The following is a 26,881-nucleotide window of genomic DNA, read 5'->3' on the forward strand; positions in this document are numbered from 1 at the left end:
TACTTTGCACAGCCAATTGTTGCTGATGCGCCGCAACGCGCTGCAAAGAAAAACAAATTGAAATCATTAATCATCAATTGTCGCGTAATTGTTTTTGTATCAAAATTCAAATAAACCGCGCACTGTTAGCAGACTTAACAGCGCAGAGCACAGAGCTTAGCGAGTACACAAACCATCGCATCATCTACAGCGCGCTGTAAAGACTTTAACCCCTATGCCGTACACACGGGTGTATGGTTCGCTTTGTACCTGTAAAGTGTAAATTGGTTTGCTTACATTTGCATTAGCTAACAAGGTGCGCACTCCACTGTTATGCAGTGACTGCACGTCCAGCGAATGACTGCGACCGCGTGGCGTTTTTATTGTGGGCGACGTGGGCGGAGGGCCGCTGTTAGATGAGCTCGTTGAGTGTGTGTGGCGATAAAGCCAACGCTTGACCGCCGACATTTTGTTTCGATTTGCTTAAGTTTATTATGATTAAGTAGAATTATTGAGGTAAAGCACAGCCGTTTGAATGTGTCCGAGTTTCAGTCAAAATGCATTCACATTGTACTGCATTGTATTTGTTAACAGTAGCTACACTGTTACCGCCTCCGTACGTTAGATGGCGCTAGCAACAACAGTTTGCTGTTAACGCTTTGATTTGTTGTATTTTACGATACTTGTTCCTGCGGTTTTTTGTTGGCACCTGATATATTTTTAATTTGTGATATGTTTAATTGTTTTGTTGTTACTCGCAATAAATGCGCAAATTACATTTATGTAAATTCAGCAAATTTATGTATATTTTTTAAATTGCAAATTGTTTTTTGCCTTATATTCGAGGAAGCAAAGAGTAAATGAAATAATTGCAACAAGGTGCATCATAAAAAAATATACAAAAATTTCATCGCCCTGACCATGAAAATGTCATCGTCTTTGTTTGGGGGGCGGCTGATTTACAGCACATTTCAAGTGGAGCACAGATGCGAAGCATGTTAAATACATTCACACAAACTCACACACGCACACACACATGCACACAGTGGCATTGTTTGGGTCAAAAGCGGACCACAAATTAATCCTTGACCCTCGCGCAAGCTTTTAATTGAAAGAGAGAGAGAGAAGAAGAGAGAAGTGCAAAAGAACCAACTGAAGAAGCTGCATGTGACGCATCGACGTTTAATGGGCGGATGTGTACGTAATGGGCGTGGCACGTGCGGCTTATTGATTGTGTCACATAATTGAAATTGTAATAAAACGAAGAAGAACAACAAATAGTTGATTGAAAGGTAGCAAAACTCTTGATGACCCAATAAACTGCAATTCAAAAAGCTCAGCCGGAAATTGATAAAACGCAATAACATAAAGAGAGCGCTGTTAAGTTAACAGCCAACTGTTAACAGTTGTCTGCTCTGTTAAGTGACAATTGCGATCTGCGAACGCAGAGATAAACAAAGTATTTGATAAGAATTATTACAACACAAGTGTTAAGTGTGAAGTGTGTAACTGGAAAGCTCAACTAAAGTGAGAGCAATGAAAGCAGGCATGAAATCGAGTTGAAGTTGTTGTTTAACAGTCGCTTAATTGCCGCTATTGTGCTTTTATAACTCATTTACCCATTCAAAAGCGGTTGTTAATGTGGGGTATAACGATTACGCAGTCACCTCTGATCTCTGCTGTGGTGTAAGGAAATATATATGAATTGTGGCTACACTGAATATTTCTGGAATATAGTTTTAGTTATTTTACATTTTACAATTTAGGCGCAAACACGTTTAATAAATAAAAATTCTGGGGAAAACAATGTGGAAACAATTTGGAGGTCTCTACATTATTGTTGTTCTATATATTTCATCTTATAGTTTTCTATTTTCTTTTTATTATTTTCGATTTCCTGCGGGTGTCTATCTATCTCTGTATTTTCTGTATTTGCCCAGCGAGCAAAGTCAGGCGACAGCCTATAGCTTATACCTATGACTATATGTGGTCTGGGTCTGGGTCTGGGTTTGTTATTCTTGTCAATATTTGTGCAACGTTCTTGACGCGAAAAATTGCCATAAAAGAAAATACTAAATAGCGAAATAAAAGAAATGTGTAAGAATAACACAACAAAAATAAGGCAAAAACAATGTGCAACTAAACAATTGTGGAAAAATTCATTAAAGCTAATTAGACAAACTATGAAAAATGTCAGAATGTTGGTTAAGTTTATAGTTACTCGTAAGTGTCTGTAGAGGAGCTTAATTAATGAGCTTTCGTTGTCAATCTCTCAGTTATGTTTACTCAAATTAGCTAATAAATAATCCATGACAATTCTTGCTGCAACACCTCAAAGCATTTCGTAATTGGCAATTGCAAAAAAACTAAAAACAATAACTTCGCATATGCAATTAACAGCGGAGAGTCCAAAACAAACATCTAAAGTTGCGTCAATTCCGATTTTATTATTGTATTTAATGCCATATACAAAGCCTACATGGAAATAAGTGAACTAGAATGCTGATGAACTAAGGAGATACCCTGTAATTTGATTTAAACTAAAAATAAAATGGTTGTGCTTGTTATGTGATTACTTTTTATATTTCTATATGCACTTTATAATTAAAAAGAAAAATAAAGACATTAATAAGAGGCTGCTTAGAATACTCTTCAATTTCTGGTTTACAGGGTATTGTAGTCAAACAAATATGTAGAAAAAGAGAGAGAGAGAGCAAAGCACAACGTCGTCAAGTGGTTGACCTTTAAACGTGTGCAATAAAAATAAATAAATAAATCTGTGAACAGATTCCGAATACTCTCTCATACTCATATATAGAACATCATTTCAAACTTAGACGTGCTCAGAACTGTGGCAGCATCTACAACAACAAGGTGACAAATGATTAATTAACAAGCTAACTACAAAGAAAACAAAGAAAATTTGCGCAAACAACAATTATTTCGTATGGCCAAAAAAAGTAATGAGAATGTTTTTGGGCAACAATAAATTTCACTTCCTCTACAACAAAAAAAAGGCGTTACCAAACTAAAGTGGGCGTGAACACAAAGATACCCTAGAAAAGTGAAATGAAGTAAACAAAATAGGAGTATTATATACAGGTAAATTACATTAAGTTCGTTATAAAACAAACCCTTTTTTTTTCATTTGTCTTTGGGTTCTTTCCCTTAGTGCAAACCTATTTATTATAATATATATTGCCGGTCATATAAATAGCATTGATTTATTTACGGAGATAGTGGCGGACACAGATGGTCAGATAGTGACTTTGTACGCGTTTTGTCTACTTACTATATTAAATACTAATTTATAATAAGCATTATTTCAAGTCAATCGATCAGCGACACAAAGGTTTTTCGATTTTTTTTTTTTTTTTGCTCTGCCCTCTGAAGGAATCACAGGCCTCCCATTTATTATGCGCGTTATTTTAATTATAATCATTATATTCAATGTGAGGTATATTTACTATATACTATATAGTCAGAGTGTGCTCAGAGTTCTCTATTTGTTTTTGTTTTTGAGTATATAAGTAGTATTAGCTATCTTATCGGTAATTTTGTGGAGCCGATGTATTCTAAATTAAATTTCTTCTTTTCAAATATTTCTATTTGCCGAAAAGATAAAAAAGCTCCAAATTGATAACATTTTGCAAATGTTCGGGGGCAACTGTTGTAAGTTAAATAACAACAATCGAAGGTCCCCAGTTCATTGGTAGGAATTTTTTTTTGTTTTTGCTTTTTTTTCGTGATGTGTTTTCCAAACAGCTGTGTCACTTTAAAGAGTGTCGAACTATTTTGACAGACATCAACGGGTGGAAATACACTAGGAAAACTATATGAAATGTGCGAAACGTAAAAATGCGTACTATTTATAAAGAATTATTTAAATATATAATAGTAGCAGAGAGAACAAGTAAAAAAGTTACAGCTTAGTATTGTCTATATAAATATACCAAATTAATATGCAGCAAATGTACTAAAGTATACCGAGGGTATTATTCTTCTGAGTATACCAAATTAAAATACCGATATACTGGTATAGCGATATACTATTGCATTGAAAATATGCCAATTTTTGTCGTTTTTTGTTGTAATAAAATATACTTTATTGATATTCCTATATACTGCTGCATCGACATACCATTACATACCAAAATATACCAAATTAAAATACCAATATACTGATATATCGATATACTATTACATCGAAAATATAATAAAATATACTTGATTGATATTCCTAAATATTGCTGTATCGACATACCATTACATTCCAAAATATACCAAATTAAAATACCGATATACTGTTACGTTGAAAATTTACCGAACTATATCAATTTTAGTAATCAAATATACCAAATTTATATGCATGTATACTGATATATCGACATACCATCACATTCCAAAATATACCAAATTAAAATACCGATGCACTGATTTAGCGATATACTATTGCACTGAAAATATACCAGATTTTATTTTGTTGCCATTTTGCAAAAAAATATACCAAAATGATATACCACAACATTCCAAATATACCAAATTATACTGTTCTTTGTCATATAAAATGATTTCTTATAAATCACCTTTATATACATATATTGGTCAGGATTTGTTATGCAAAAAAAGAAAAACACATGATTTGTTGGTGTTAATTCAATTAACAAAAGTTGCCAGAAATTTATTGCAGCAATTAAGGGAGCGTCTGAGATTTTAAAGCCTTCTATCAATGCGGTTTACAGGCCTATCTAATATCGATATGGCAGCGTGGGAGTGGAACTGAACAATTCGATTGACTGATTATAAAACCAAACGAAAAGAAAAACAAAAAAAAAAAACTCAACATAGAAGCCCCAAGTTAGACACTTGACAAATTAGCAACTAAGAAAATGGCTTAGAATCTTAACAAACTAAAAGCGAAAACATAACAAAATATTTAACAAAATTTCACGAATACGTTAATAAGCAGCAGGGAAACAAAACCAACAACAACAACCACAACACACACACACACACACTTAAATGTGACACATCACATGTTTGCCATTTGTTTTTGTGGCGCTGACAGTTTTTTTTTTGGGTTTAGCTCATTTCCATGCGCTGCTTCAAAAGTGCTTAAAATTCTTAATTAAACAAATAGAAATGCAGATTAGAAGCACACACAAATATTATTATTATATATTTTTATCGAGCATATTTCGCGTGGGTTTTTGGACGCCGTCAATGAACTTGAAAATTGAAAAATATAATAAATAAAACGTAAGTAAATCAAATTAAAATGCGCACACGCGGAAAAGATGCAAATATATATAATTGCCTTAAATTGTCGCAATTGGCATATAAATACAATTTGTTTACAAATAGAACAGATTTTGCAGATTTCGTTCGTTTGATATTATATGCAAAGTGCTAAATGCTTCTTTAATTATGCTAATTCATTAAAATGTTTTTCTTTTTTGGTTTGTGATATTTATATACATCTATTTATGCTTTTGTTTATTTGACTTGCACTTTGTGAATTTATTTATTTTGTTTTTTTTTCTGATGTTGTTTTCAATTTCGTTTTTCAAATTTCAAACATTTCCATTTTCATTCAAACAAAGCAATAAATTTTCTTTATTGTTGCTTATTTCATTTTCGTTTTATACTTATTTAATATTATTTTTTGTTGCTCACACGCGCCGCACCGCTTGAGATTTATCAAAATTGAAAATTGGTATTTCGTATTTTATTTTGTTGTTGTTTATTTGTAATTGTTGTTTATCAATTTCGACAAGAACGAGAATGCGCGCGCGTTGTCTCTAGTATCAGCTGCCGTCCAATTGGAAATGCAATTGAAAATAAAAGCACACAAAACGCAGCAGCGTGCGAAAGAAGAAAACGGCAAAATTGAAATGACTCGACGCCATCGACGACAACGACAAACTCGCCGTATACGTAATAATAATACGTTTGTCCGCCTATGTGTGTGTGGTTGTGTATGTGTGTTTGTGTGCGGCACTTTTCCGCAAAGCCCAAAAACTGTCAGACAAGTGAGAGCCCAAGAGCGGCATACGAAGATAGAGAGCGAGCGAGAGAGAGAGAAAGTCGTACAAAAGCTCATTGCTGTGAAGAGCGTCGCATCACACAGCTGTTGACGCCATAGATCACCTGTTGTGTTGTACTTGTTGCTGAGAGCTTTCTTCTCTCTTCTGCTGCTGCTGCTGCTCTTTCTCTCTCTCTCAGGATTTGATAATAAATAAATAACTGTGTTCGCACATCATGATGTGGCACATTTCGCTGTAGTATGATAAATGCGTACATGACTTTATTCTGTATTTGTTATTATTGCCTGATTGTTCAATTGATTCCGTTGTTGTTCGCAGCAGCAGATAAGCAACCTTTGATTGCGCAATTTTGAAATGTAACCATCGCTTATCAATCAAATCGCATTAAGCCATTATCGCTTATCAAATCAAAATATACAAAAAATTGCTCATAACTGTATTTTTAATGAAGTTGTCAGACTCAGCACAAAGTGTAGATTATAAATGACGCTCAAATACTGCTGATAATCACTTGCAGACTGTATGGGTTTTTTTTGCGAAAGATAAAGCAGCTCCTAATCTACTTTAAGTAACATTTAATTGATTTTAGATTATATAAAAATACTTTAAAGAAATTGAACGGGATGTTGAAAGAGCTGATATGTCAATGTTGAGTGAATATTGATATGAGAATAACTACAGTGCGAGCTGCTTTAGAGAACACTTTCATAGGTCGTCAATTCCTATTTTTCGTCTGCTTGTCCGGCCAAGCCAAATTTTTTTGTATTCAAATTAGGTTAATAATGCTTTCATCTAATATATTTTTTTTTCTATTATATGTCAGCCAACTCAACTAATCTTTACCATAATTTTAAATATTAAATCTTTAATTTAATCAATTTTTTAAAATGCGTATTTCTCGTTTTAACTGATCTGCCTTCGAAATATCAGTTAACATTTTAGCTAACAGCGCGCTGTAATCTAACATAGCTAGATGGTTTGTGCACTCGCTAAGTTGTTATAAAGAATTCACCACCAAATTCGTATGTTAAGTTTAGCCGTGACACTTACCGCTTTACGCTTGTCCGCCTCGCTGACCGCTGAGTTTGAACGATGGCGGAACAGATCCATAACTTTGGTCATCGGCGATCGTTGATTGGCATTGGCGTGCGGTCTCACCGCAGTCACCGTGTGGTAATACTATAAACAAAGTATACAATAATCAGTTTTATATAGAATACAGTTAGATGTAAAGATTTTGTCGCACCTGCGCATCGCTGCCTTGGTGTAAATGGGCGCTGCCATCTTTGTACTTGCTCTTGGCGGAAACGGTGCCGTCGGCATTGGTTATCGTTACGGCGGGATGCTGGCGATGTCCAAAGTGCTGCATGGCCACCTTCATGGAATTCATGATGCCACCAGCACCGCCACTTGCTCCGCTGCCCGCCGTCGCTCCACCGGCCGTCGTTGCTGACGTCGCTGCGCCGGACGTTGCTGCTGCCGTTGTGCCGCCGGATACGGAATATGTGCTGCTGGTGGCGCTGCTGTCGGCGGACGAGGGATCGAGCAAATGTTTATCCTTGTGCCGTTTGGCATCCGATTTGGCGCGCGGTCTAAACACATCGAAGATGGTGGGCCGTCGATTCGGTGACGCAATCCCGTGCACCGTCGACTGATTGAGCACGGGCGAATCCTCGCCACTGCGTCGTCGCTCCAGCGAACCGGAGCGTGAGCCACCGCTGCCCACCATGCGTTCGGTGCTACGTGAGATCTTCTCGCTGTGTCGATTAAGCTTCTCCAGCTTGGCGGCTTCTCGCTCAATGCGTCGCGCCGTCTCCCGTTCCATTTTTCGGGCTTCCTTCTCACGACGCGATTGCTCCTTCTCCTGGCGGCTGCAAGAGAAAGTTCTTTGATTATTCTCCGCATGGGATTAGTTGTTATTTCTTCACTTACCGCTGCTCCTTCCTCCATCTTCTTGTAGGCCTTTTTGGCCGCCTTGGCGTTGGGTTCCGCGGGCGCACTTGAGGGTCGGGAGCCGGGCACACGTGGTAAACCATCTTGTTCCTGAAAGCGAACATGACGTTTTTGATTAGAATGCGGTTTGGGAATGCTTGTTGTAATATTGGGATCTTCTTCAGCGGCTTCCTGCATGTTTCTGGCAGCACAGGCCACAACAAACTGAACAGACAGAGCAGCGGAAAGCAAAAAGAAATGAAATTACAACTACAAATACAAATATAAGGACCACCCACAGCGATTATCCTGGCTGTACTGCAATTATGCCGAATTGTCTACAAATACAATTTGTGAGCTAGCCACCTAACCCACAATTGAAGAATCAACACAAGACGCAATTTGCAGTGGCGCAACAAGAAACAACAAAAATATTAAGTATCGAATGTGCTTTATTAATTGAAGACGCCGTCGTCCTGTGGCGTCCTTTAATCGAATTTAATCAATTTATCTATGGATTACGCAAAACAATGGGAAGTGGGTTCAAAAACGCGCTGCTTACAAAATGGTGAGTTGTCAAGGTTTGTGCCTAGGCTAAAGCAAGCAGTGCACAGCAGCCAGAGAGAGGGAGAGAGAGAGTTATCAGCGCAGCTGAAGCTTAGCTTAGTGAGAGAGCGAGATCAAGTTACAGTTGTTGTGATGTCAATGGGCTCAGCTGACTAAACATGCAACAGGGGAAAAACACACAACACAAACAAAAGCTCTGCAGCGGAAATTGCGAATATCCCAAAAATGCTTGAAAAAGCCAATTTTGCAAAACAATTATAGTAATTATATGATCACGGCGTATGCTAAATTTATAGAAGCGAAATGTATTAATTAAATAGCTAAAAATAATTTCAACTAATTTCTGTGCAAATAACAAAAAAACATTGACAGGGTATTTACAAGTTGTGCATTTGCAGCACAGCTTGTCTAACTTGTTTGCTGTAAATACACGTACGTAACTTATTGATAATTGCTAGGCACAATTAAATCAATTTACTCCCCAGTTACATAAAGCTCTCTAACACAACTCTTTTCAATTGCTAACCTCAAATATCTGCAGCTCAATAAAATTGAATTTCATCTCAAACTGTTTTTCAAACTTTGCCTTATAAAGATTGCCGGCTTAGTATTAAACCCTAACTATTGGGGTAACCCTTTTAATTGTACGACCTTTCCGACAACTTTCACAAAAATGTTCAAAAACGGAACGCCGATCAGACGAGACAGTCGGACAGACACCTGCGGTTGAATTCCGATTTATTTTTAGCCAAATCCAAAATTGTGCGACGGCAGTTTCACAGTCAACAGGTCAACACATTAAATTTGGCTTTATATTTTTTTTGCTTTACTTTTTTTCGTCTTCTTTTTTGCACTTTGCTGGAATGCCAAGTCACGTGCCCCGAGGGCTGCCAATATTCAATTGTTGTTGCTTCGATGAGCTAACAACAACGCCAAATTAATGGACGTATTAAAAGTGTTCAAGTAATCGAGTGTGCCGATGATTCCGTTGATTCCAATGTGCAAAGTGGGTTAAATGGGCGAGGCAAAACAGACAGAGAGAGAGAGGAAGAGAGAGAGAGTAGACAGAAAAAAAAAACAAATTGGATAAGCTATAACGAACTAGAAATACACTTTGAAATAAGTGTGATCAGCTTTAATACTGCGTCTACAAAGAAAACTAAAATCCCTATTACTTTTCTTAGTACAATTTATGTGAGTCATTTCTTCTAAGAACAATAAAATAATATATTACTTTATATTATTACAAATGATACTGCATCGTGCTCTAATATTGCGTCTTTTAATCAGCTATAATTCCCTAGCTCATACAGAACCGTATAATCCCCCGTTTTATAGATAGTGTATGAAAACAAAAACCAGAAGCACTTCACGCTTTTGTTTGTGTATCGCGGAACCGAGCAGAAAACTGTGGGCAGAGGAGTGTTTGGCATCAGCTGTTGGACATTGTCTACGACTAGCTCAATATTTGCATTCAGCGGAGCGAGATGGAGATATAGAACAGAGAAAGAAAAGAGTGCGAGTGTGAAAGAGATGGGTAGATGATAGAGTATTCAAGTGATTTGCATGGCAGCCTGCCATTGGCAGGGCAAACAACGACGACTGTTTAGATATATATCTCACTCTCTATATATGTTATGTATGTATATCGTACATCCAAGTAAGTATCTATCTATAATTGGGTGTGGTGAGTGCCCCATTGACGTAATTGTTTGCCCAGACACAAACACACACACACACACACGAATAGAGCCTATGTAAATAGGAGTACATGGATATTCTATATAAACTAGTTCTCATATACATAAATGTATATAAAAAAAAAAAAAAAAAAAAAAAGAGTTACTGTTGATTGTGTTTATGGCGATTCGTGAAAAAAAGTGAAAAACAAAAAGTGAGCTTTGTTGACAAATTGTGTCATTTGTCAGTTGATAAGGTTGGTCCCTCCCCGAGAAGTCAACATACGATACGATAAATAAAAAACCAGCTGAGGGAGAACTGGGCATAAAGTCCAAAAACACCAAAAATAAAAGGTAACACCCCACAAAGGTAATGCATCTTTTCACATTCAGCCCACACACTGTTTACAAAACAAAGCCAAACATAAATTTTTTTTTTTGGCTGTGTGCTAAAAATAACTCAACGAATTGTGAATGCTCTCTGGCATAGAGTTTTACAATATTTGTCTTTATTATAAAATTGTAGTACCCAAGACCAGACAAAGTTGTTTTGAAGTGTCTCACTCACTTTTTTTTTCTGCTTCAGACAGTTGAAGCATTTTCTGCACACATCGAGTGGAAGATTCCGCCTTATGATAATGAATGTCGAAAAACTGCAAACTGCGAAAGGAGTCAAAATGCGTAAAGCATATGATAATATTTGTCTGCAGATTCTGAAAGAACGGAATCAGAACAACTTAAGCCTTAGGCTTGGATTCTTCAAATTTCGACATCACATTTAATTCAACACGTTGTTTGCTCATGACTTGACAGTCTTTTTTCAACACCAAGAGATTCATTTCATTTTTATTGAATTATCGCGAAATGATGATTGTAGAAATGACGTCAGCTGACGACGTGTGAATTTAGAGATAATAATACAAATCTTTTTGCTTGTCGCTTTTTTTTGACGACACTTTTGCAATTCTCTTTGAAGTGAGTTTCTTTTCTTTTAATTTCTTCACTTTTTTTCTTAATTTGTTCGTCTTTTTTTTTTTGCGTGAATTTGAAGTTTACACGAACTGTTAATTTGATTTATGGGGCTTTTGTGCCACTTTTAGCAGGTACGTTACGCTATTTTGATAAGAGCTTTAAAGAGATTAGACAACAGATTGACAAAGTACGTCATAAAATTAGAAGGTAGTTTCCCCGCTTCTTTGTCTGAGGAACCAGTCTGGGGACAACTTAAGATTCGCACATTTTTAATTAGAGCAGCAAACTGGGAATCACTTTCAACTACAGTATTGAAGATTATATTATTTTAGTTGATGTCAAAAATATCACAAATTGGAAACAGGCAGAAGAAATCCTTTCTAGTCAATTATTGGAGTAAAAAATGAGTAGTATTTTTATAATATAAATATATATTTCCAAAAATAATCACTTTAAATTTTTTCTCTATTGTAAAGAAAAGTTTTAAAGTTGTTTAATATTGAAAAACAAGAGTTCCATTTTTGTATGTTCGACATTTTGTTAAATTTTCGGCAATAGAATTCTAAGCTGCAGCCTTTTAATTAAACACACATACAATAAGTATGGCGAAGAATTACTGAGAATTTTAATTTGATAATACATTTTTAGACCCTTCATTTTAAAAGAAAAATGAAAACAGGCCTTTTTTTCTTTATGATAAATATTGCCTATTTTTAGTAGGTTCTCAACTTCTCTAAATATTTAGATTAAAATTTAATCAAAGCCTTTCAAAGTTTCAATTGAATAATACATGTTTTGAACCGTTACTTTTAAGGAGAGTGATAAAGGGTTTTTTAAGTTTTTAAGATTGAAATGGTCTTCTATTTTTAAATACTCCCAATATAATGAACGTTAGCCGTAATAACAAAAATAAATTCCAAAGCAGGAGCCCTTCAAACACACAAGATTCGTCAAAAAATAGTTTCAACTGTACTGTATATTAACTTATTAAGTAAAGTATTAAGTTTATCAGCTTAGAATGAATATTCCCAATGAAATGAATCAGCTCTAAGTTTCACACTTAGCTCACACTTGAGCGCAATTCCGATCGTAGTTAGTCACTTCAGAAAATGCCCCTCCCAACAACAACAAATTCCCCGCACTTACATCTTCCGATACGGAGACGGAAACTGAACCGGAGGCAGTCAATTGCCGCGATGGACTCGTCGCCGAGTGGCTGCTCTCATTGCGCTGCAGTAGGCGTGGCATTGTGGAGACGCCACCCAAGGAAACGGGACGCACAGCGGAAACGGTGGCAGCTGCAGCTGCAGCAGATGGGGTTGGCGAGGCACCATCAGCAGTGCGTCTTGCCTCCATTTGAGCGGGCAATGCGGGAGCACGACGTATCCAGATATCGTCGAGCTCGCGTTCGCTGGGCGTCCTCGGCTTGTTGGCCAAACTGTTGCTATCACAATTGAGACTTTGGTTCTGGCTGCCGTTGTTGAGGGACAACTGCGATGGGGCACGTATCTCGACCAGCGACGAGTCGAAGAACTGCTTGGACATGTGCGGCGCAGCGACCGGAAACCGATTGCTGCCATAGCGCTGCGAGAACAAACCCTGCACCGAGGAGTAGCCACCAAAGCTGGAGGGGAAGCTGATGGTCTGAGCATTGGCGCTGGGCTTCAGTTCACGCAACTGTTGCGCCTCCATGCGCAGCTCGGGCGTCTCCTGGGCCCGCGACACCTTGAACTTGCCCTTGATGATGATTGGCGGCTCTGCCGCATGTGGCAACTGCAACGTGGCAGCCGGCGATGTGCCGTCTGTGGCCACCGTAAACTGCTCGGGGATGGCCAGAGGAGCTGGCGCAACTTTGGGCGCTGGCGGAGGCGTGGCAGCCGGTGATTCACTTGACTGCAGCAGCTCCTTGAGTGCCTTGGGCAATATGGTGGCCGGAATGGGAGGCGGTGGTGGCGGCGGTGGTGGGGGCAACGATGTGTACTGTTCTTCGATGTTGCGCGTATTGATGCGATCGATTTTGTGCATAAATTGCTGACGCAAACGCTCCAGATCCTTGAACTTCTCCTTGGAGGCGGCGTCTTGAGGTGTTGGTGGGCGTGGCGGCGCCTTTGAGGCACGCTCCAAGCGCGGTGCATCGTTGCCGTTGCCACTCACCGGCGGTGACTTGTCGCCATCGTCCTCGTCATCCTCCTCCTTGCACTGGGAGAGACGACGACGCTCCATGAACGGCGGCAACAGGTAAGGCGGACGCTGATGATACGCATCGTAGCGTGCATCGCTGCTGCGGGCGAACTTGGCACTTAAATTCAATGCACCAACCACACCCATATCATCCACATCATCGTCGGCATCGTCATCGTTCTCATCATCGCTGCTGCTGCCGCTGCTGCTCTGAAAGTCAAACGAATTGACGCGCGGCAACGTTTGCAACTGCAACTCCATTTGCGGCGTCAACTGTTGACTGTACTGCAGTCCTCCGATCCCCGCCAGCTGGCTCAAACTGGAGCCCGATGATTCACCTGTGGCCTGGCCATTGGCACTAGCCTCCGAATCGGATTCGTAGCCATCGCGCACCGCCTGCTCCAGGTCGTCCATGGTGGACTCGAAGGCGCACTCGAAGCTGTCCATTTGATTGTTGCCACACAGCATTTGCAGCTTCTCGTTGCACTCCTGCTTCTCCGCGTGCTCGCTCATCGTGGATGAGGCATTGGAGCTGACGCTCGTTCGATTTGCTGTGCCAACTGTGGCTGTTCCTGCTGTGGCTGTTCCTGCTGCTCCTGCTCCTGACTTTGTGATCTGCTGCTGTTTCACATTATCCTCAATGTAGTCGCAGTTTGTGGCCATTTGCAGTTTGATATTCGTTGGACTTTGGATTTATTATTGTTGTATATGTTTTGTTTATTATTTGAACAGTTCGTTAGGCAAATGATCTGCTCGGTGGCGACATTGGATTTGCCGGAAATTCACTTTTGTTTCGTATCTGCAAAAGAATTTCATGTGTTGTTGCTGAGTGGCTTACTAGAGTTTCATAGCCAGCAGCTTTCGTTTGTGTTGATATGAGAGAGCGACGGAGTGACGTAGCAGCTAGCAAATTCAACTAAAGAGTTCTTTTACTTATTTCAAATTTCACGAGTTTATTTCTTAATGATTCTTAAATTCTCAACAAACCACAAAACAAGCCACATTCAACATGTTTTCAGTCTTAAGAGACTTATGTCGCTGCCACACAGCGCAGTCAAAATTCCAAACGACAAAAACGAATCCGAAAACAACAAAAAAATTTGTAGCACGAGGTGAAGGTCGACAAACAACGGCGTAAAGCATTTAGAAAAAATGGCAATTTTCTGTTTCGGTATTTTCAAACTCATCGAACAGCGAACACCGAACCGAGAACCGAGCATTCGTTGTCATTCATCCAAAACAGAAGCAGCGAAAGAATACAACAAATGCGTGTGTATATTTTTTTGTGTATGAGCAGCAAGAGCAAAACAAAGCGCTAACAAAGCTAATTTAATTATTTACGCGTCGTCGTCAAAACGAAAAGAAAAAAACAAATTACAACAATATGAACTTTGATTGACTAGCAAATACCCAGCAGCAAAAGTTTTCCTTTCATTTTAATACCTAATATTCTAGGTAACGAGTAAATTTGTTTGCGTCTGCCCAATAAACTCTTCCTCAATGACTAATTGCTTACAGGGTAAACGAAAAAAACCAAACAAACGCCACAAGAAAGCAATATTGGGGAATGGAAATACAAACATATGGCAACCAAGCATACACACAACCCTCCAAAAAAAAATGACTCAGAAGCTAGCGTAGAAAAGGCAAAAAACATTTGGATCTTTTCTTCCAAACTGAAATGCTCAATGAGCAAGCGAATCTACTAACAGATTTACAACTAAATTAAATGCTAGATATCATAATTTACACCTAAACTTTACAATATCTATATTTAGTAATTTTTGCTAATTAAAAATAGAGAAGATACAAATGTATCTAATACTCGTTTGATGTCGAAATCAATTCGCTGAAGCAACTTCAAGGCAAATATCGCCAAGTTTTGCACTATAATTAAATTTAATATCATACCGCGTTTCGTTGTAAAGTGAATTCGCAATGCAGGATACTTGAAGACAATATTTGCGACCGCAGAGGCGTTGCATTTCGTAGAGCTTAAATGCCAACCGCAATTGAGCAAAATAAATGCAAACGATACACCCAGCAATTAATAGCAATTAGATACATATGAGTTCGGTTCTCGAATATCCAAGGGGGGAGCGGTGAAGTGTTTGTCTGTTGGAGTGCTTAAGTCTGCGGTTTTCCACAAAGTGCAATGAATAATTAAAGCATAGCATTTTGAACTGGCAGCACGGGGCTATGCGTCAGATACATTTTCAAGCATTAATTAAACAACCAAATCCAGCTGGGAGACTTACGAGTGCAACGTTGTAACTCAATCGTGCAGTTGCAAGTTGCAACAATTAAAGTAGTTTATAGGTATTTTTTTTTATTTTTATATACATATATAAAACATAGTATTCCCGTCAGCTGTGGCTGACTTTTAATTATAGGCCATTAACAATTGCAACAGGCCACAAATAATTGCTAGCAAATCGAACGTCATGTTGTAGTTGAAACTATTAATCAATGACGAGTGCATTCGAGATTACAGAGACTCACAAAACGAGCTAGACAAACTGGCGACTCGAGTCGACTAAACTCAGCTCGATTTTCTGTATGATTTTAATGCTGCATTCACTTCACATTTACTATAATTATTTTTACGGCATGTTCTTAGAATGGAAACTGAACAGTTTAAGTATTTTATGTAAGAATTAAATGAAATTTAACTGACAATTTAATAGATGAGTAGTATTTAAGAATCATTTAACAAGAAATAGTGGGAGATATTCGCTACCTATTTTCAATAAAAGCAAGAAGACTGTATTTGGTATATCGATAGAGTACATAAATGCTTTGTCTAAAAATGTATTTATAAATATTTAGCTTTAAGAACACTTTGCTTTACATGTGAATCTTGAGATTATCATTAAACTTAAAGTTTATTTTTTTGTTGTTTTATGCAAGAATCATTTAAAATTCTAAGTAATTAGCATTACAAATAGTTTGATGCAAATGAAAATCTCGATTTAAATACATCAGTAATACATATTACAGTTTATTCAATTTTATATGCAAGAATACATTTGTATTTCTACATTGATTTCAATGGGTTGTCAATAAATTCAACTATCAATATTAATCATTTAAAACACTTTGTTTTAAACGTAAATCTCGCGTTAAAAATATAATCAAATTTACAGTTTATTCTACCTGTTTTCAAAAAGTCAGCAACATTCAGAGAGAACAATTCGAATAATTAAGTAAATGACATTAATTGAATATTATAAAAAGTCGTACGTGTTCTTTGACCTTTATGGCCGGCTACTTAATATCGTGTTTTCGTAAATAATTTTTACTTCGATTCAAAGGCTATGCATAATGCAAGATTGAGCGAGTGACAAATGAGTTATGACAGTCACGTAATTAAAATAATTCTCTAATTGTGAAAACAAACAAAAATAATGGCATTCAAACACAATTTGAATAATTCCATATGGGAATGTTTCATCGAGAGCGTCAGGCAAAAAAAGTTCTCTGAGAAGGCATTCACACTCAGCATGATGACAATAAATAATGCATAAATTATATAGCTGATTAAATTAGGCAGACATGTAAATAACTATATTGATGAATTACAAATGCGAAAAGCAAATTGTGGTTGACTTTGAGTACTCGCTGATATAACTCTAGGTGTTTCTATGTGTTTCTGTGTGGGTCGTAATTGCTGTTAAGTGATGTAATGTGCAAGGTTTATGCAATCGATCTGCTGATGGAAACCACAAACACACACGTGAACAGCTGAGAGTGAGTGATTCACATTCAATTGATAGTAGATTGTGGCGCGTTGGAAATAATCAATTAATGCCCGCCCGTCTGTCACACGATATGTGCCACGAAAAAATCAACCAATTAATTGCAAAAACAAAATACATGGCGGGAAGGGAACAAAGAGCAAATGATTCAATAGTTTTTAGCCAACAGCATTTTGTTCCTTATCGCGTATAGATCGAAGATTGTCTGCGAGCTAACAAAGAGTTGTCTTTGTTCTCTCATAAATTAATACACAAATTAACGATGCGGTGTTGAAATTAGTGGGCGGCGATCATGGAATTCGCTAGATGATCGTTAATTGGCATAAAGTGCCGACAGTTTGTTGGCTGAAATCTTAAGCTTTGTGACTTGAGTGTAGGCAAAAATTATCGTAGGCAAAAGCTATCGTGAACAAAAGACTGCAAGCGCTTATCGTGCCAAAAGATTGATAAATATTTACAATGCATTTGGGTCAAGATATCTTAGCAGAAAAGCAAAGAAATGGTCGAGCCAAAGCTACGTAATTTTGATGTGTTTAAAAAGTGAAAATAATAAGAAAGCTTCGCAATTGAATAAAAGAAAATTCAATATTTTATTAATACTAAATTTCAGTACAATTTTAATTAATTGTATTTTTTACATCTAGTTAAAAAAACCTTTTATAAAGAGTAGATCGTGCAGGAATACAGTAACAAAAGAACTTCCCAGCACGCAAAATGCAATTCCATCAAATTAATATAAAATGTTTTGTCTAATTTTAGAGAATTTTGAAGATGTCTCTTCTTTCTTCTCTTTGCATATTCTCGAATATAAATAAATACAAGTGCAGCTCGTATTTGAAATGCCAGTGTGACTTGACTTGACAAGATTGCCGCTCAGTTTGCAGCTCAATCATCGACCAGCAAATAATCATTTGCTCAGCAAAAAAACTGAATGAATTTTAGAGGCCGGCTCGAGTCTCTGGCTGCAGAGAATTGGCATTATTAAGTCCGGCTGTTGTCAAGCGAATATCTTGTTGTCTTTTTACGATTATTTATGTAAATATTGACTGTGTGTTTTTTTGTACTCGACTCGACTCGACTCGATTTTCTGTGTCACTTGGAAAAGATATGCGCCCCTCAATTGTTCAATCGCTCAGTTGCACAATTGCTCAATTTTTCAGTTGTATCGCATCGACGTCTGCGTCACGTGTTTTGCTTTTGCCTTTTTGCTTTTTGTCATTGTGGAAGTTTCATTTTCGTTTGCTGTTTTTTATTGTTTTCTTTCATGTTTTATGCAGTTTCGATTTCTGTTTTATGTTTCTGTAGACGAACGACATTTTAACGACTTCTGTTGTTTCCCCTCCAAGGTGGCAACAAATCTTTTGTACAACACATGTTGACGCAGTCCAGAAGCGGCAGTAAAAATGCATTGCAACTTGGGGTTAAAAACTGCCTTTTTAAGGTCAAGATGTAAGTCGTATTGAACTTTAAAATTCAACATAGAATATCTGTTAATACTAAACGCATTTAAGCGAAGAAAAACAAGTACTGCTCTTACTTTTTCAACTATTTGTACTATTTATTTATTTGGAATAATAGAACATGGTTTTAACAATTTTATTTTATTAATCCCCTACATCTCATGTTAAATCCAAAACCATTTCGTGTTCCAACAATGCTAACTAGAATAACAAATCTGATTTTGATTAATAGACTAAGATATTTCCTATTTACTAATTATATATAGTAAATTTACCGTACTAACTTTCATTAAAAAAAAACAAATACAGAGTAAGTAAATCTTAAAAAATTGTTTACTTTAAAACCAAAAAACCAAAACAAATATATATTGTCCTCTACAGCATTTTAAAGATAAAACTTCTGGACACTTCAAGTATGTCATAAAATTATTATTAGATCATTTATTGGCCTTTTAATACCAATCAATTTGCCTCTTGTTAAATGGTCAAATGAGGTGCATTTCCATGTACGTTTGTAGATGTCGGTTCAAGACCAAGTGTTATAATTATGGAATCCTTAACAGGTGTTCCGGGTGTCGCTTAGGTCAATGCAATTTCCATAAATGGAAAATAGTTTTGCTCTGTTTATATCATTTTGCTGATTGCTGCAGCCTTGTGTGGCCAAGTCATGGGATATTCACGCAATGGAGAGAGAGGGAGAGAGAGAGAGAGAGAGGGAGAGAGAGAGAGCATTCAATAGTTGGGTGGGTAGCTCAAGCCCAGCTAATAGATCAAATGAATATTTATTTACTCTGAATATACCCTATGGCTATGGATAATAGGCGGCCGTTACACACGAATGCATCTTGATAATAGACAAGTGGATGCCACTTTTGGCCCATTGTCGTTAACGTTAATATTATGGCCAACTGACGTTTGCCAAATATTGCAACTTATATTCATAAAGTGTTGTTTCGACTTTTATTTAAACTCGTTTTATCGATGCCGTAGTTCATTCAACTGGTTTTCAGCACATCGTCGATTGCTTAATCGTGATGTTTTTTTTATATTTATTTACTGCATATCTAAATAGGTTTAATGGAGCAGTATATATAATTCTAGCAGTGCCAGTTGGACCAGTCAATTTGGCTGACCAAAAATACATAATATAATCGACGCAATACGAAATAAATATTGGAGAAATAATATTTGGTGACACGTAGTCAAAATTCCACTACGAGGATGGAAGCAGAGATATTAGGCGAATAAAAGATGCCCTGTTTATTTATAGAGACGAGTTTTAAGGCTTTAATGAAAACTTGTTAAAATTTAATATACTAAACTCAAATTTCGAAGTAACAATTTCATTGAAATTCTGATATAATATAATATACTGTATTAAAAGTTAATCTAATTTAAATTCCGATTTAATTACATTTTTGAATAATTTTTTTATTTATTGCCTGATGCTTAATAGAAATAATTTTGATGCAAATTTGTTATCGTTGAAAATACAGAACATATTTAAAAATAATTTAAGTATAAATCATTTATCTAAAATCTATGAAAGCCCTTTTTCTTTTACTATATTTTCTCTAAGAATAATGAGCTTTTTTTTAATTATGGATTTTATGACATCTTTTGAATCTTAAGAAATTCAAAATTTCAAATTTACACTTTTTTATTCAGTTCAAAGTCAGTTTTATGGATATCTGTAATTTCCTTCTTCTGTTGTTTAATCTAAACATATTTTGAAATTAGGAAAACTCAAAAATTAAACGTACTATGTTAAGAAAATTTCTTTTAAAAATAATTAAAATGAAATTCAGATATTTCAAATTCATGAAGTTAACGATCATGAAGTTAACGATATGATGCTATATGGGTATCTCGAAGTCGATAACTATTCAATAGAGCAGCAGTCTCTAGGGAAATCGCGAACGCAGCCTGTACTATTCTCACACGCTTCTCTCTCCGATTTGCTGTACTATGGAGTACTATGCAATTGGCTTTAGGTTCGAATGGGGCAAAGTGGGAAAGGCAGCTTGCAATATTCTCACATGGGCCTTATACGAACCGAGTATGAAATGTATTTGATTCTCCAATTGTTTTGCAGCGTCTAGCATATAAAAATATAATTAAATTGGTTGGGCGACTGGATGGTGGGAGAAGGAGGAGGTTTGATTTATAACGACATTTGCCACATGCGTTGAGAGAGAATTTAGCACGTAAGCCTTGCGAATCCGACTTCAGAACTGAACCGAACGTTGAGCGAATCAAATCAGTTTTTTTATTTTCGGATAACGATTCTTTTGTCACACAACGCGAAACTAGTCAAGAAAGAAAGATGCAAGTGCATCGTTTGAAATTATTGATTGCATCTGCCAGCACTTTCATATTCGGCATTATATTCGGTTGGGTTATATTTCCTAGTATACTAAGGTTTATGATATCAAAGGTGTGTGTTGAGTGATCTTATAATATCTGCAATTTTAATTCCAAAATCAATAAAAATCCACAGCAAGTCACGCTTAAACCAGGCACTGATATTCGCGATTTATGGTCTGCAACTCCATTTCCGTTGCATTTCTACATCTATGTTTTCAACGTAACCAATCCCGATGAGGTGGCTCAAGGTGGAAAACCGCGAGTTCAGGAGATCGGACCGTTTGTCTTTGAGTGCGTAATATAAATTTCAAAAAATGCAAAGTGACTCGAGTGATTTGAAATTTTTTTTATTTACCAGTGAATGGAAGGATAAATACGATTTGGAAGATGATCCCGTTGAGGATACGGTTAGCTATAATATGCGCAATACATTCATCTTCAATGAGAAGGAATCAAGCCCGCTGACAGGCGAGGAAGTTATCAATTTTCCACATCCATTGATACAGGTAACGAATTCTTGAATTTTCTATTACTTTAATGAGATTCTACAAAAATTTCCTCACAATCATTGTAATTTGAATGGTTTGCTAATTGCGAATTTGAAATGCATTTTGCCATAGAACCCTTCATTTAAATAAAAATTATCAAGCAAACTTTCATTTGTTATGACAGTACAAAAAAGTGCTACTTAAAAGAGACCTCGTAATCTATTGTTAGACTACAAAGCCCTTGTAAATTATGCAAATCACTTAACTGGCGTTCCCAGCAAGTCAAAATTAATCTATCGTCGCAAGGAGAAAAAAAAACTCAATTTAGCAATTTGCAAAAACGTGAAAAAAATGAAAAGAAATAAACCAATCACATGTCGTATACTGAATTCGTCCGTGTTTTTTTTTTCGCTTCGCTTTAGTCGCATCCATTTGCCTTTTGTGCATCGTAAATGAGTTGCAATTAGCTTGCCATTTATCAAACTATACGTTAAGAAAAAAAAACTTACTAGTCATACTTATGACTCGGAGTGCATTTCACTCAACGACTCTTTCCTCTCCTCTAATCATATTTGACAGCCCGTCGGCATAACTGTGCTGCGTGAAAGGGCGCCCATGATGGAGCTGATTGCCAAGGCATTGACGATTGTCTTTCCCAATGGCAAGGCATTCATAACGGCCAAATTTATGGATTTGTTTTTCCGCGGCATCGATGTCGACTGCTCCTCGGATGAATTTGCAGCCAAGGCGCTTTGCACTGTGTTCTACACGGGCGAAGTGAAGCAGGCGAAACAAGTTAATCAAACGCACTTTCTTTTCTCCTTAATGGGTCAGGTAAGTGAATGAATTCAATGAATCAGTTATCAGTATATATTACTATTTAAACTGCAGGCAAACCACACGGATGCGGGTCGCTTTACAGTTTGTCGAGGTGTCAAGAATAACAAAAAACTCGGCATGGTTGTGAAGTTTGCCGATGAACCCGAAATGGATATTTGGCCGGGTGATGAATGCAATCGTTTCATTGGCACCGATTCCACAGTGTTTGCTCCTGGCCTCAAACGTGAGGCTGGATTGTGGGCCTTCACTCCAGACATTTGTCGCTCCCTGGGCGCTGTTTATCAACGCAAATCGTCGTATCATGGAATGCCTTCTTTAAGATATACACTGGATTTGGGTGATGTGCGTAAAGATCCAAATTTGCACTGCTTTTGCAATGATCCCGAAGATCTTGACACGTGTCCACCCAAGGGCACAATGAATCTGGCGCCATGTGTGGGTGGCCCATTAATGGCTTCAATGCCTCATTTCTACAATGGCGCCGAGAAGCTGCTGCAGGATGTGGATGGTTTGCATCCAAATGAAAAGGATCATGCGGTCTACATAGACTTTGAATTGGTCGGTTTAAAGTTTGAATTAATTTTAATTTAATATTAATTCTATATATTTTTCATTGCAGATGTCTGGCACTCCTTTTCAGGCTGCCAAGCGTCTCCAGTTCAACTTGGATGTGGAGCCTGTGGAAGGCATTGAATCGTTGAAACATTTACGTAAACTGATTATGCCGCTTTTTTGGGTGGAAGAAGGCGTGCAGCTGAATAAAACCTATACGAATATGGTCAAATATACGCTGTTTCTGTGAGTATCTATAAAACTTTTAGCTCAATGGCTATTTTACCACCTCTTCTCTTCCATTCAAGTGGCCTAAAATTCAACTCCGGTCTACGCTGGACACTTATAACACTCTCGCTTGTTGGTTTAATGTCGACAGCATATTTGTACTATCAGAAATCGGATAGTCTGGACATTACCATGCCGCCCAAGATTATCAAGGAGCCGAACAAGGTGGCCAATGTGGCGGCAAACCCAAAGCCAGAAGCTACTCGAAATGCTGCCATACCGGGTCTTAATCTATCTAATCCCAAAGTGGAACCCCGAGAGCGTTACTAGTCGGTATCATATCGAAAAAGTTGTCGACGATGTCGCCGCTGCTGTTGTTGTTGATGGTTGTTGTTATTGTAGTTCAAAGCACTTGTAGTTTGAGCACGCGCCAATAAAATGGCCACAAAATATACGTGGCAAAACTTATCAGCTGTTTAGTGGAGCCGTCAAACTGGTTTAGGCCTAGATCGCTGCACTTGACAAGCGTCTCCAATGATTGCCGACGAACAACAAACGATCAAAACGATCGAGAGATGAATGACAAGATCTCTGCGTTCTCATGACACCAATAATAAAATGTGCAACGATCGATTGAGCGACGATTGAAGATCGTTCACAGTAACTGTACTTATCAGAGCGTTGATCAACCATGAAATGAATTAAGTTATAAACGCATTTAATATTATTAACAACATTTATTTGTCAAATCATGTCTATGATATCGTCTCGAAACCATCTCCAGTCCATAACAATTCATCGGCTTCACCCACTTCGACAGTTGGACATTCTCCCGTCTGCTTATCACACAGCCAATCGTTATTATCCAACTGCTCAACGTTATCATCATCGTCATCAATGAGAAAAATCTCACGTTCCCCGTTGCGTAAAACATCCAGATACTTCAGCTGCGGCATTTGTGATATAATTTTATCGGGCCAATCGCCGGGATTATCACGTGAAATGCTCAAACGTTCCACCAGCTTAGCTGGCCAGGGATTCGGCAACACAGGCAACTTCTCCACCCCGGACAAATCCAGTTCCAGCAGATTTTGTGCACTGCGCAGAAAGTCGAAGTTGCGCAGCTTCGAATTACTCAACTGCAATTGCTCCAGCTGCTGAGCTTGATTGAGTTTGAGACTCTTTAAATTGCAATTGTTTGCCTGCAACTGACGCACTTTGCCCGCAAGGTGCAAAGTGTGGAGCTGGGGATTATCAGAGAGGCAGAGACGTTGCACAGTTGCGAATGCATCGCTTGCAACTTGCTGCAGTTGATTGCCATGTGCCGAGAAGTCCTGCAACTCCTCTTGTTTGCCACACAAACCCGCCGGCAACTTTGTCAATTGATTGTAGTCGACGTTGAGATGTTGCAAGTGTTGCAACTGCACAAATGCATCCGTTGGCAGCACTTTCAAGCGATTACCTTGCAGCAACAATTTCCTCAGTTGCCGCAGACCAGAGAATAATTTCGCTGGCAATTCCTGCAGCTCATTATCGGCCAACTCCAATTCCTCGAGCTGCGTCGCCAGTGCAAATGTGTCGCCATCGAGTTTGCTTATCAAATTGCCACCCAGATGTAATTTCTTGAGTTTGCCAGCTGAACGAAAACATTCCCGCGCCACATGTTGTACCTCGCAGCCATAAACATCGAGAGTTTCCAATTGCTTGAGAGTTTGGAATACATTCAACGGCAAATGAGTCAACTGGGAATTATGTAACACCAGCGACGTATAATTGCCCAGTGTTTTGCCGATTTCATTTGAAAAATATGCCACTTGCGAGTCGAGTGGATAGTTCAATTCGGCACACAGATTTTCATTACATTCGAGCCGAGACACTGACACTTGTTTGGGGGCTGCTGCGTTTTTCACCGTCGACTCACAGCTGTTGAGCCCCATCATAAGCCACATCCATAGCAGATACAAATAACAATAATAATAATAACAGCACTTCGTTGATGACATCTCAACCGTTGACTAAAGCTTCCGCAACTGAAATGTGTCACCGGTTAGATCAGCCTTTTTATCGGCAGCCATCAAAAGCGAATCTCGATCTAACAAGAACTGGTCTGAGCAAAGGAACAATCGAAAGCTGATCATAAGCACTTTATAAACAAACATGTTACGCTTAACGTGGCAAAAGTGTCGCTCTTGAGATTCGTTTTGATAAGTCACACCGCGTAATCTGGCTGATATAATAGGAATTTAGTTCAATTCAATTATGAACATTTTGATTTAATGTTCGTTTAATTGTAGTGTGTCCAAGTTTCGTTTTAATTCAGTTAACTTTTGTTTTGTCTTATGTCACAAAGTTGAAAGCTCTAAAGCGAAAAGCGAAACTAATAAAAATACGAATATTTCGCCAAGTTTGAGGTTGTGTATAATAATAATAATTTTCGGACACAGGCAACAGCGATAAGCACGTTCTGAATACAGTTCCCCAAGCATACATACAATATAATATTATGGAGCTAGTTAGGCAACTGGTTGGTGTATATGTTTGTATATAGTATAGTATGTATATCAGCTGTTAGATATGAGTATCATATACAGTTGGAGGACACATTGAACTCGCACTACTTTGGCTGGCTTTGTTATGTGGGCCAAGTTCACTGGTCAGCGTTGCCATTGCGGCTGATAAGACTCTTTATTTTCTTGCAAAGATATGTAGCAACTGCCTTAATGTAAGTGACATTGAAAGAGTGAGTAAGTGAAGTTGAAAGAGGAGGAATTAATATGTAGACGATCTCTGAGTTCAGTTTCCTGTAATGTTTGCATTTGTTTTTATATCTCTTCTTTGAATAGCGATGTGCAATATTGATAATACAAATATTTGAAATTGAAATAGCACAGAAATATTTTTAGAATCTCCATCGATAGCACAAACAATTAGAGTATCTCTCGAAAGTAAGTGACTGTCATTTATTTACGCAATAATTGCTTATGGAAACGCGTCTGCGTATTAATTATAGTTATTCCATTTCGATATTGCCAGTTCTCCATTCCAAATTAGATTTTGCCACATGATGATAAACTTAGCAGCGAAGCCCAATAAAACATTTAATGTCTCCACACATATGAAGGCGCCATAAAACGTCACAAACATTTATTGGGCATGACGAGAAGACCGACGGACCGACTGACTGCCTGACTGATTGTTTGTCATACGACTATATAATCTATATAAATAAACAAATAAAACGCAGACAGAAACACAAAGGAAATATTTGTTGTATATAGCATTTGTTTGCACAGCAAAACTATTGAGGAAAATTTGATTTAAATTAAACGCAACAAACAATTTTTCAGCGCGACGACCGAGCACAAAGTCCCGACTCGGTTATATTAAATAGATATAGAGGGGAAGTGAGAGGCAGAGAGAGATAGGGGTAAGAAGGGAGCACTGTGCTGGTATGCAAAGTAATTGGCGGCAAATTGAATTGAAAGAACGTCGACGACGACGAAAATTTATCGCTAAACGAAGTCATGCCGTTTCAATTGACTGACAACAAAAGGGCAAAACAGCAGCAATCGCATCAGTCTATATCTGTATCTATATCTTATCTACATACACAAATATATATAGTACTATAAGCGAAAGTAGATATATGTATGCTTTCAAAGCTACAAAGCATAAGCAATTCAAGAATGTGACCAATAATTGCCAATAAATAGATCGATCGATAATTATGCGTCTCAAAACAAACACTTACTTTTTTTTTTTTTTTTTTTGGATTTTTAAATGCAAATTGGATTATTTGGTATTTGTTTATTTGTTCGTTGAGCGCTTATC

The 26,881-nt window shown here is 37.6% G+C and overlaps 3 protein-coding genes across 3 annotated transcripts in view; 1 reads left to right on the top strand and 2 right to left on the bottom strand.

The window, feature by feature from the left end:
• Window positions 1-26,881, bottom strand: part of LOC133836128 (uncharacterized) — a 59,794-nt gene that overhangs the window by 26,916 nt on the left and 5,997 nt on the right. Inside the window, 6 exon segments of the mRNA XM_062266448.1 lie at window positions 4-40; window positions 7,077-7,205; window positions 7,273-7,897; window positions 7,959-7,969; window positions 7,971-8,069; window positions 12,323-14,156. Of these exon segments, the coding sequence (XP_062122432.1) occupies window positions 4-40; window positions 7,077-7,205; window positions 7,273-7,897; window positions 7,959-7,969; window positions 7,971-8,069; window positions 12,323-14,020 (2,599 nt within the window). The 5' untranslated portion in view covers window positions 14,021-14,156.
• LOC133836949 (sensory neuron membrane protein 1) lies at window positions 20,793-23,518 on the top strand. Its single transcript, XM_062267573.1, has 7 exons — window positions 20,793-21,012; window positions 21,076-21,233; window positions 21,301-21,448; window positions 22,010-22,264; window positions 22,322-22,828; window positions 22,890-23,068; window positions 23,131-23,518. Exons 1-7 carry the CDS (start codon window positions 20,902-20,904, stop codon window positions 23,378-23,380), a joined length of 1,608 nt encoding a protein of 535 aa, XP_062123557.1. The 5' UTR covers window positions 20,793-20,901; the 3' UTR covers window positions 23,381-23,518.
• Window positions 23,587-25,391, bottom strand: LOC133836950 (carboxypeptidase N subunit 2). Its single transcript, XM_062267574.1, has one exon. The coding sequence runs from the start codon at window positions 25,051-25,053 to the stop codon at window positions 23,806-23,808; it is 1,248 nt and encodes a 415-aa protein (XP_062123558.1). The 5' UTR covers window positions 25,054-25,391; the 3' UTR covers window positions 23,587-23,805.

The sequence above is a fragment of the Drosophila sulfurigaster genome, chromosome 2R (genome assembly GCF_023558435.1).
Source record: "Drosophila sulfurigaster albostrigata strain 15112-1811.04 chromosome 2R, ASM2355843v2, whole genome shotgun sequence".
Lineage (NCBI taxonomy): Eukaryota > Metazoa > Arthropoda > Insecta > Diptera > Drosophilidae > Drosophila > Drosophila sulfurigaster.

Coding starts and splice junctions, on each gene's coding strand:
- LOC133836949 (XM_062267573.1), top strand. CDS start 20,902: ATGCAAGTGCATCGTTTGAAATTATTGATTGCATCTGCCAGCACTTTC. Junction 21,013..21,075: donor TAAGGTTTATGATATCAAAG/GTGTGTGTTGAG, acceptor AAAAATCCACAG/CAAGTCACGCTTAAACCAGG. Junction 21,234..21,300: donor ATCGGACCGTTTGTCTTTGA/GTGCGTAATATA, acceptor TTTATTTACCAG/TGAATGGAAGGATAAATACG.
- LOC133836950 (XM_062267574.1), bottom strand. CDS start 25,053: ATGTCATCAACGAAGTGCTGTTATTATTATTATTGTTATTTGTATCTG.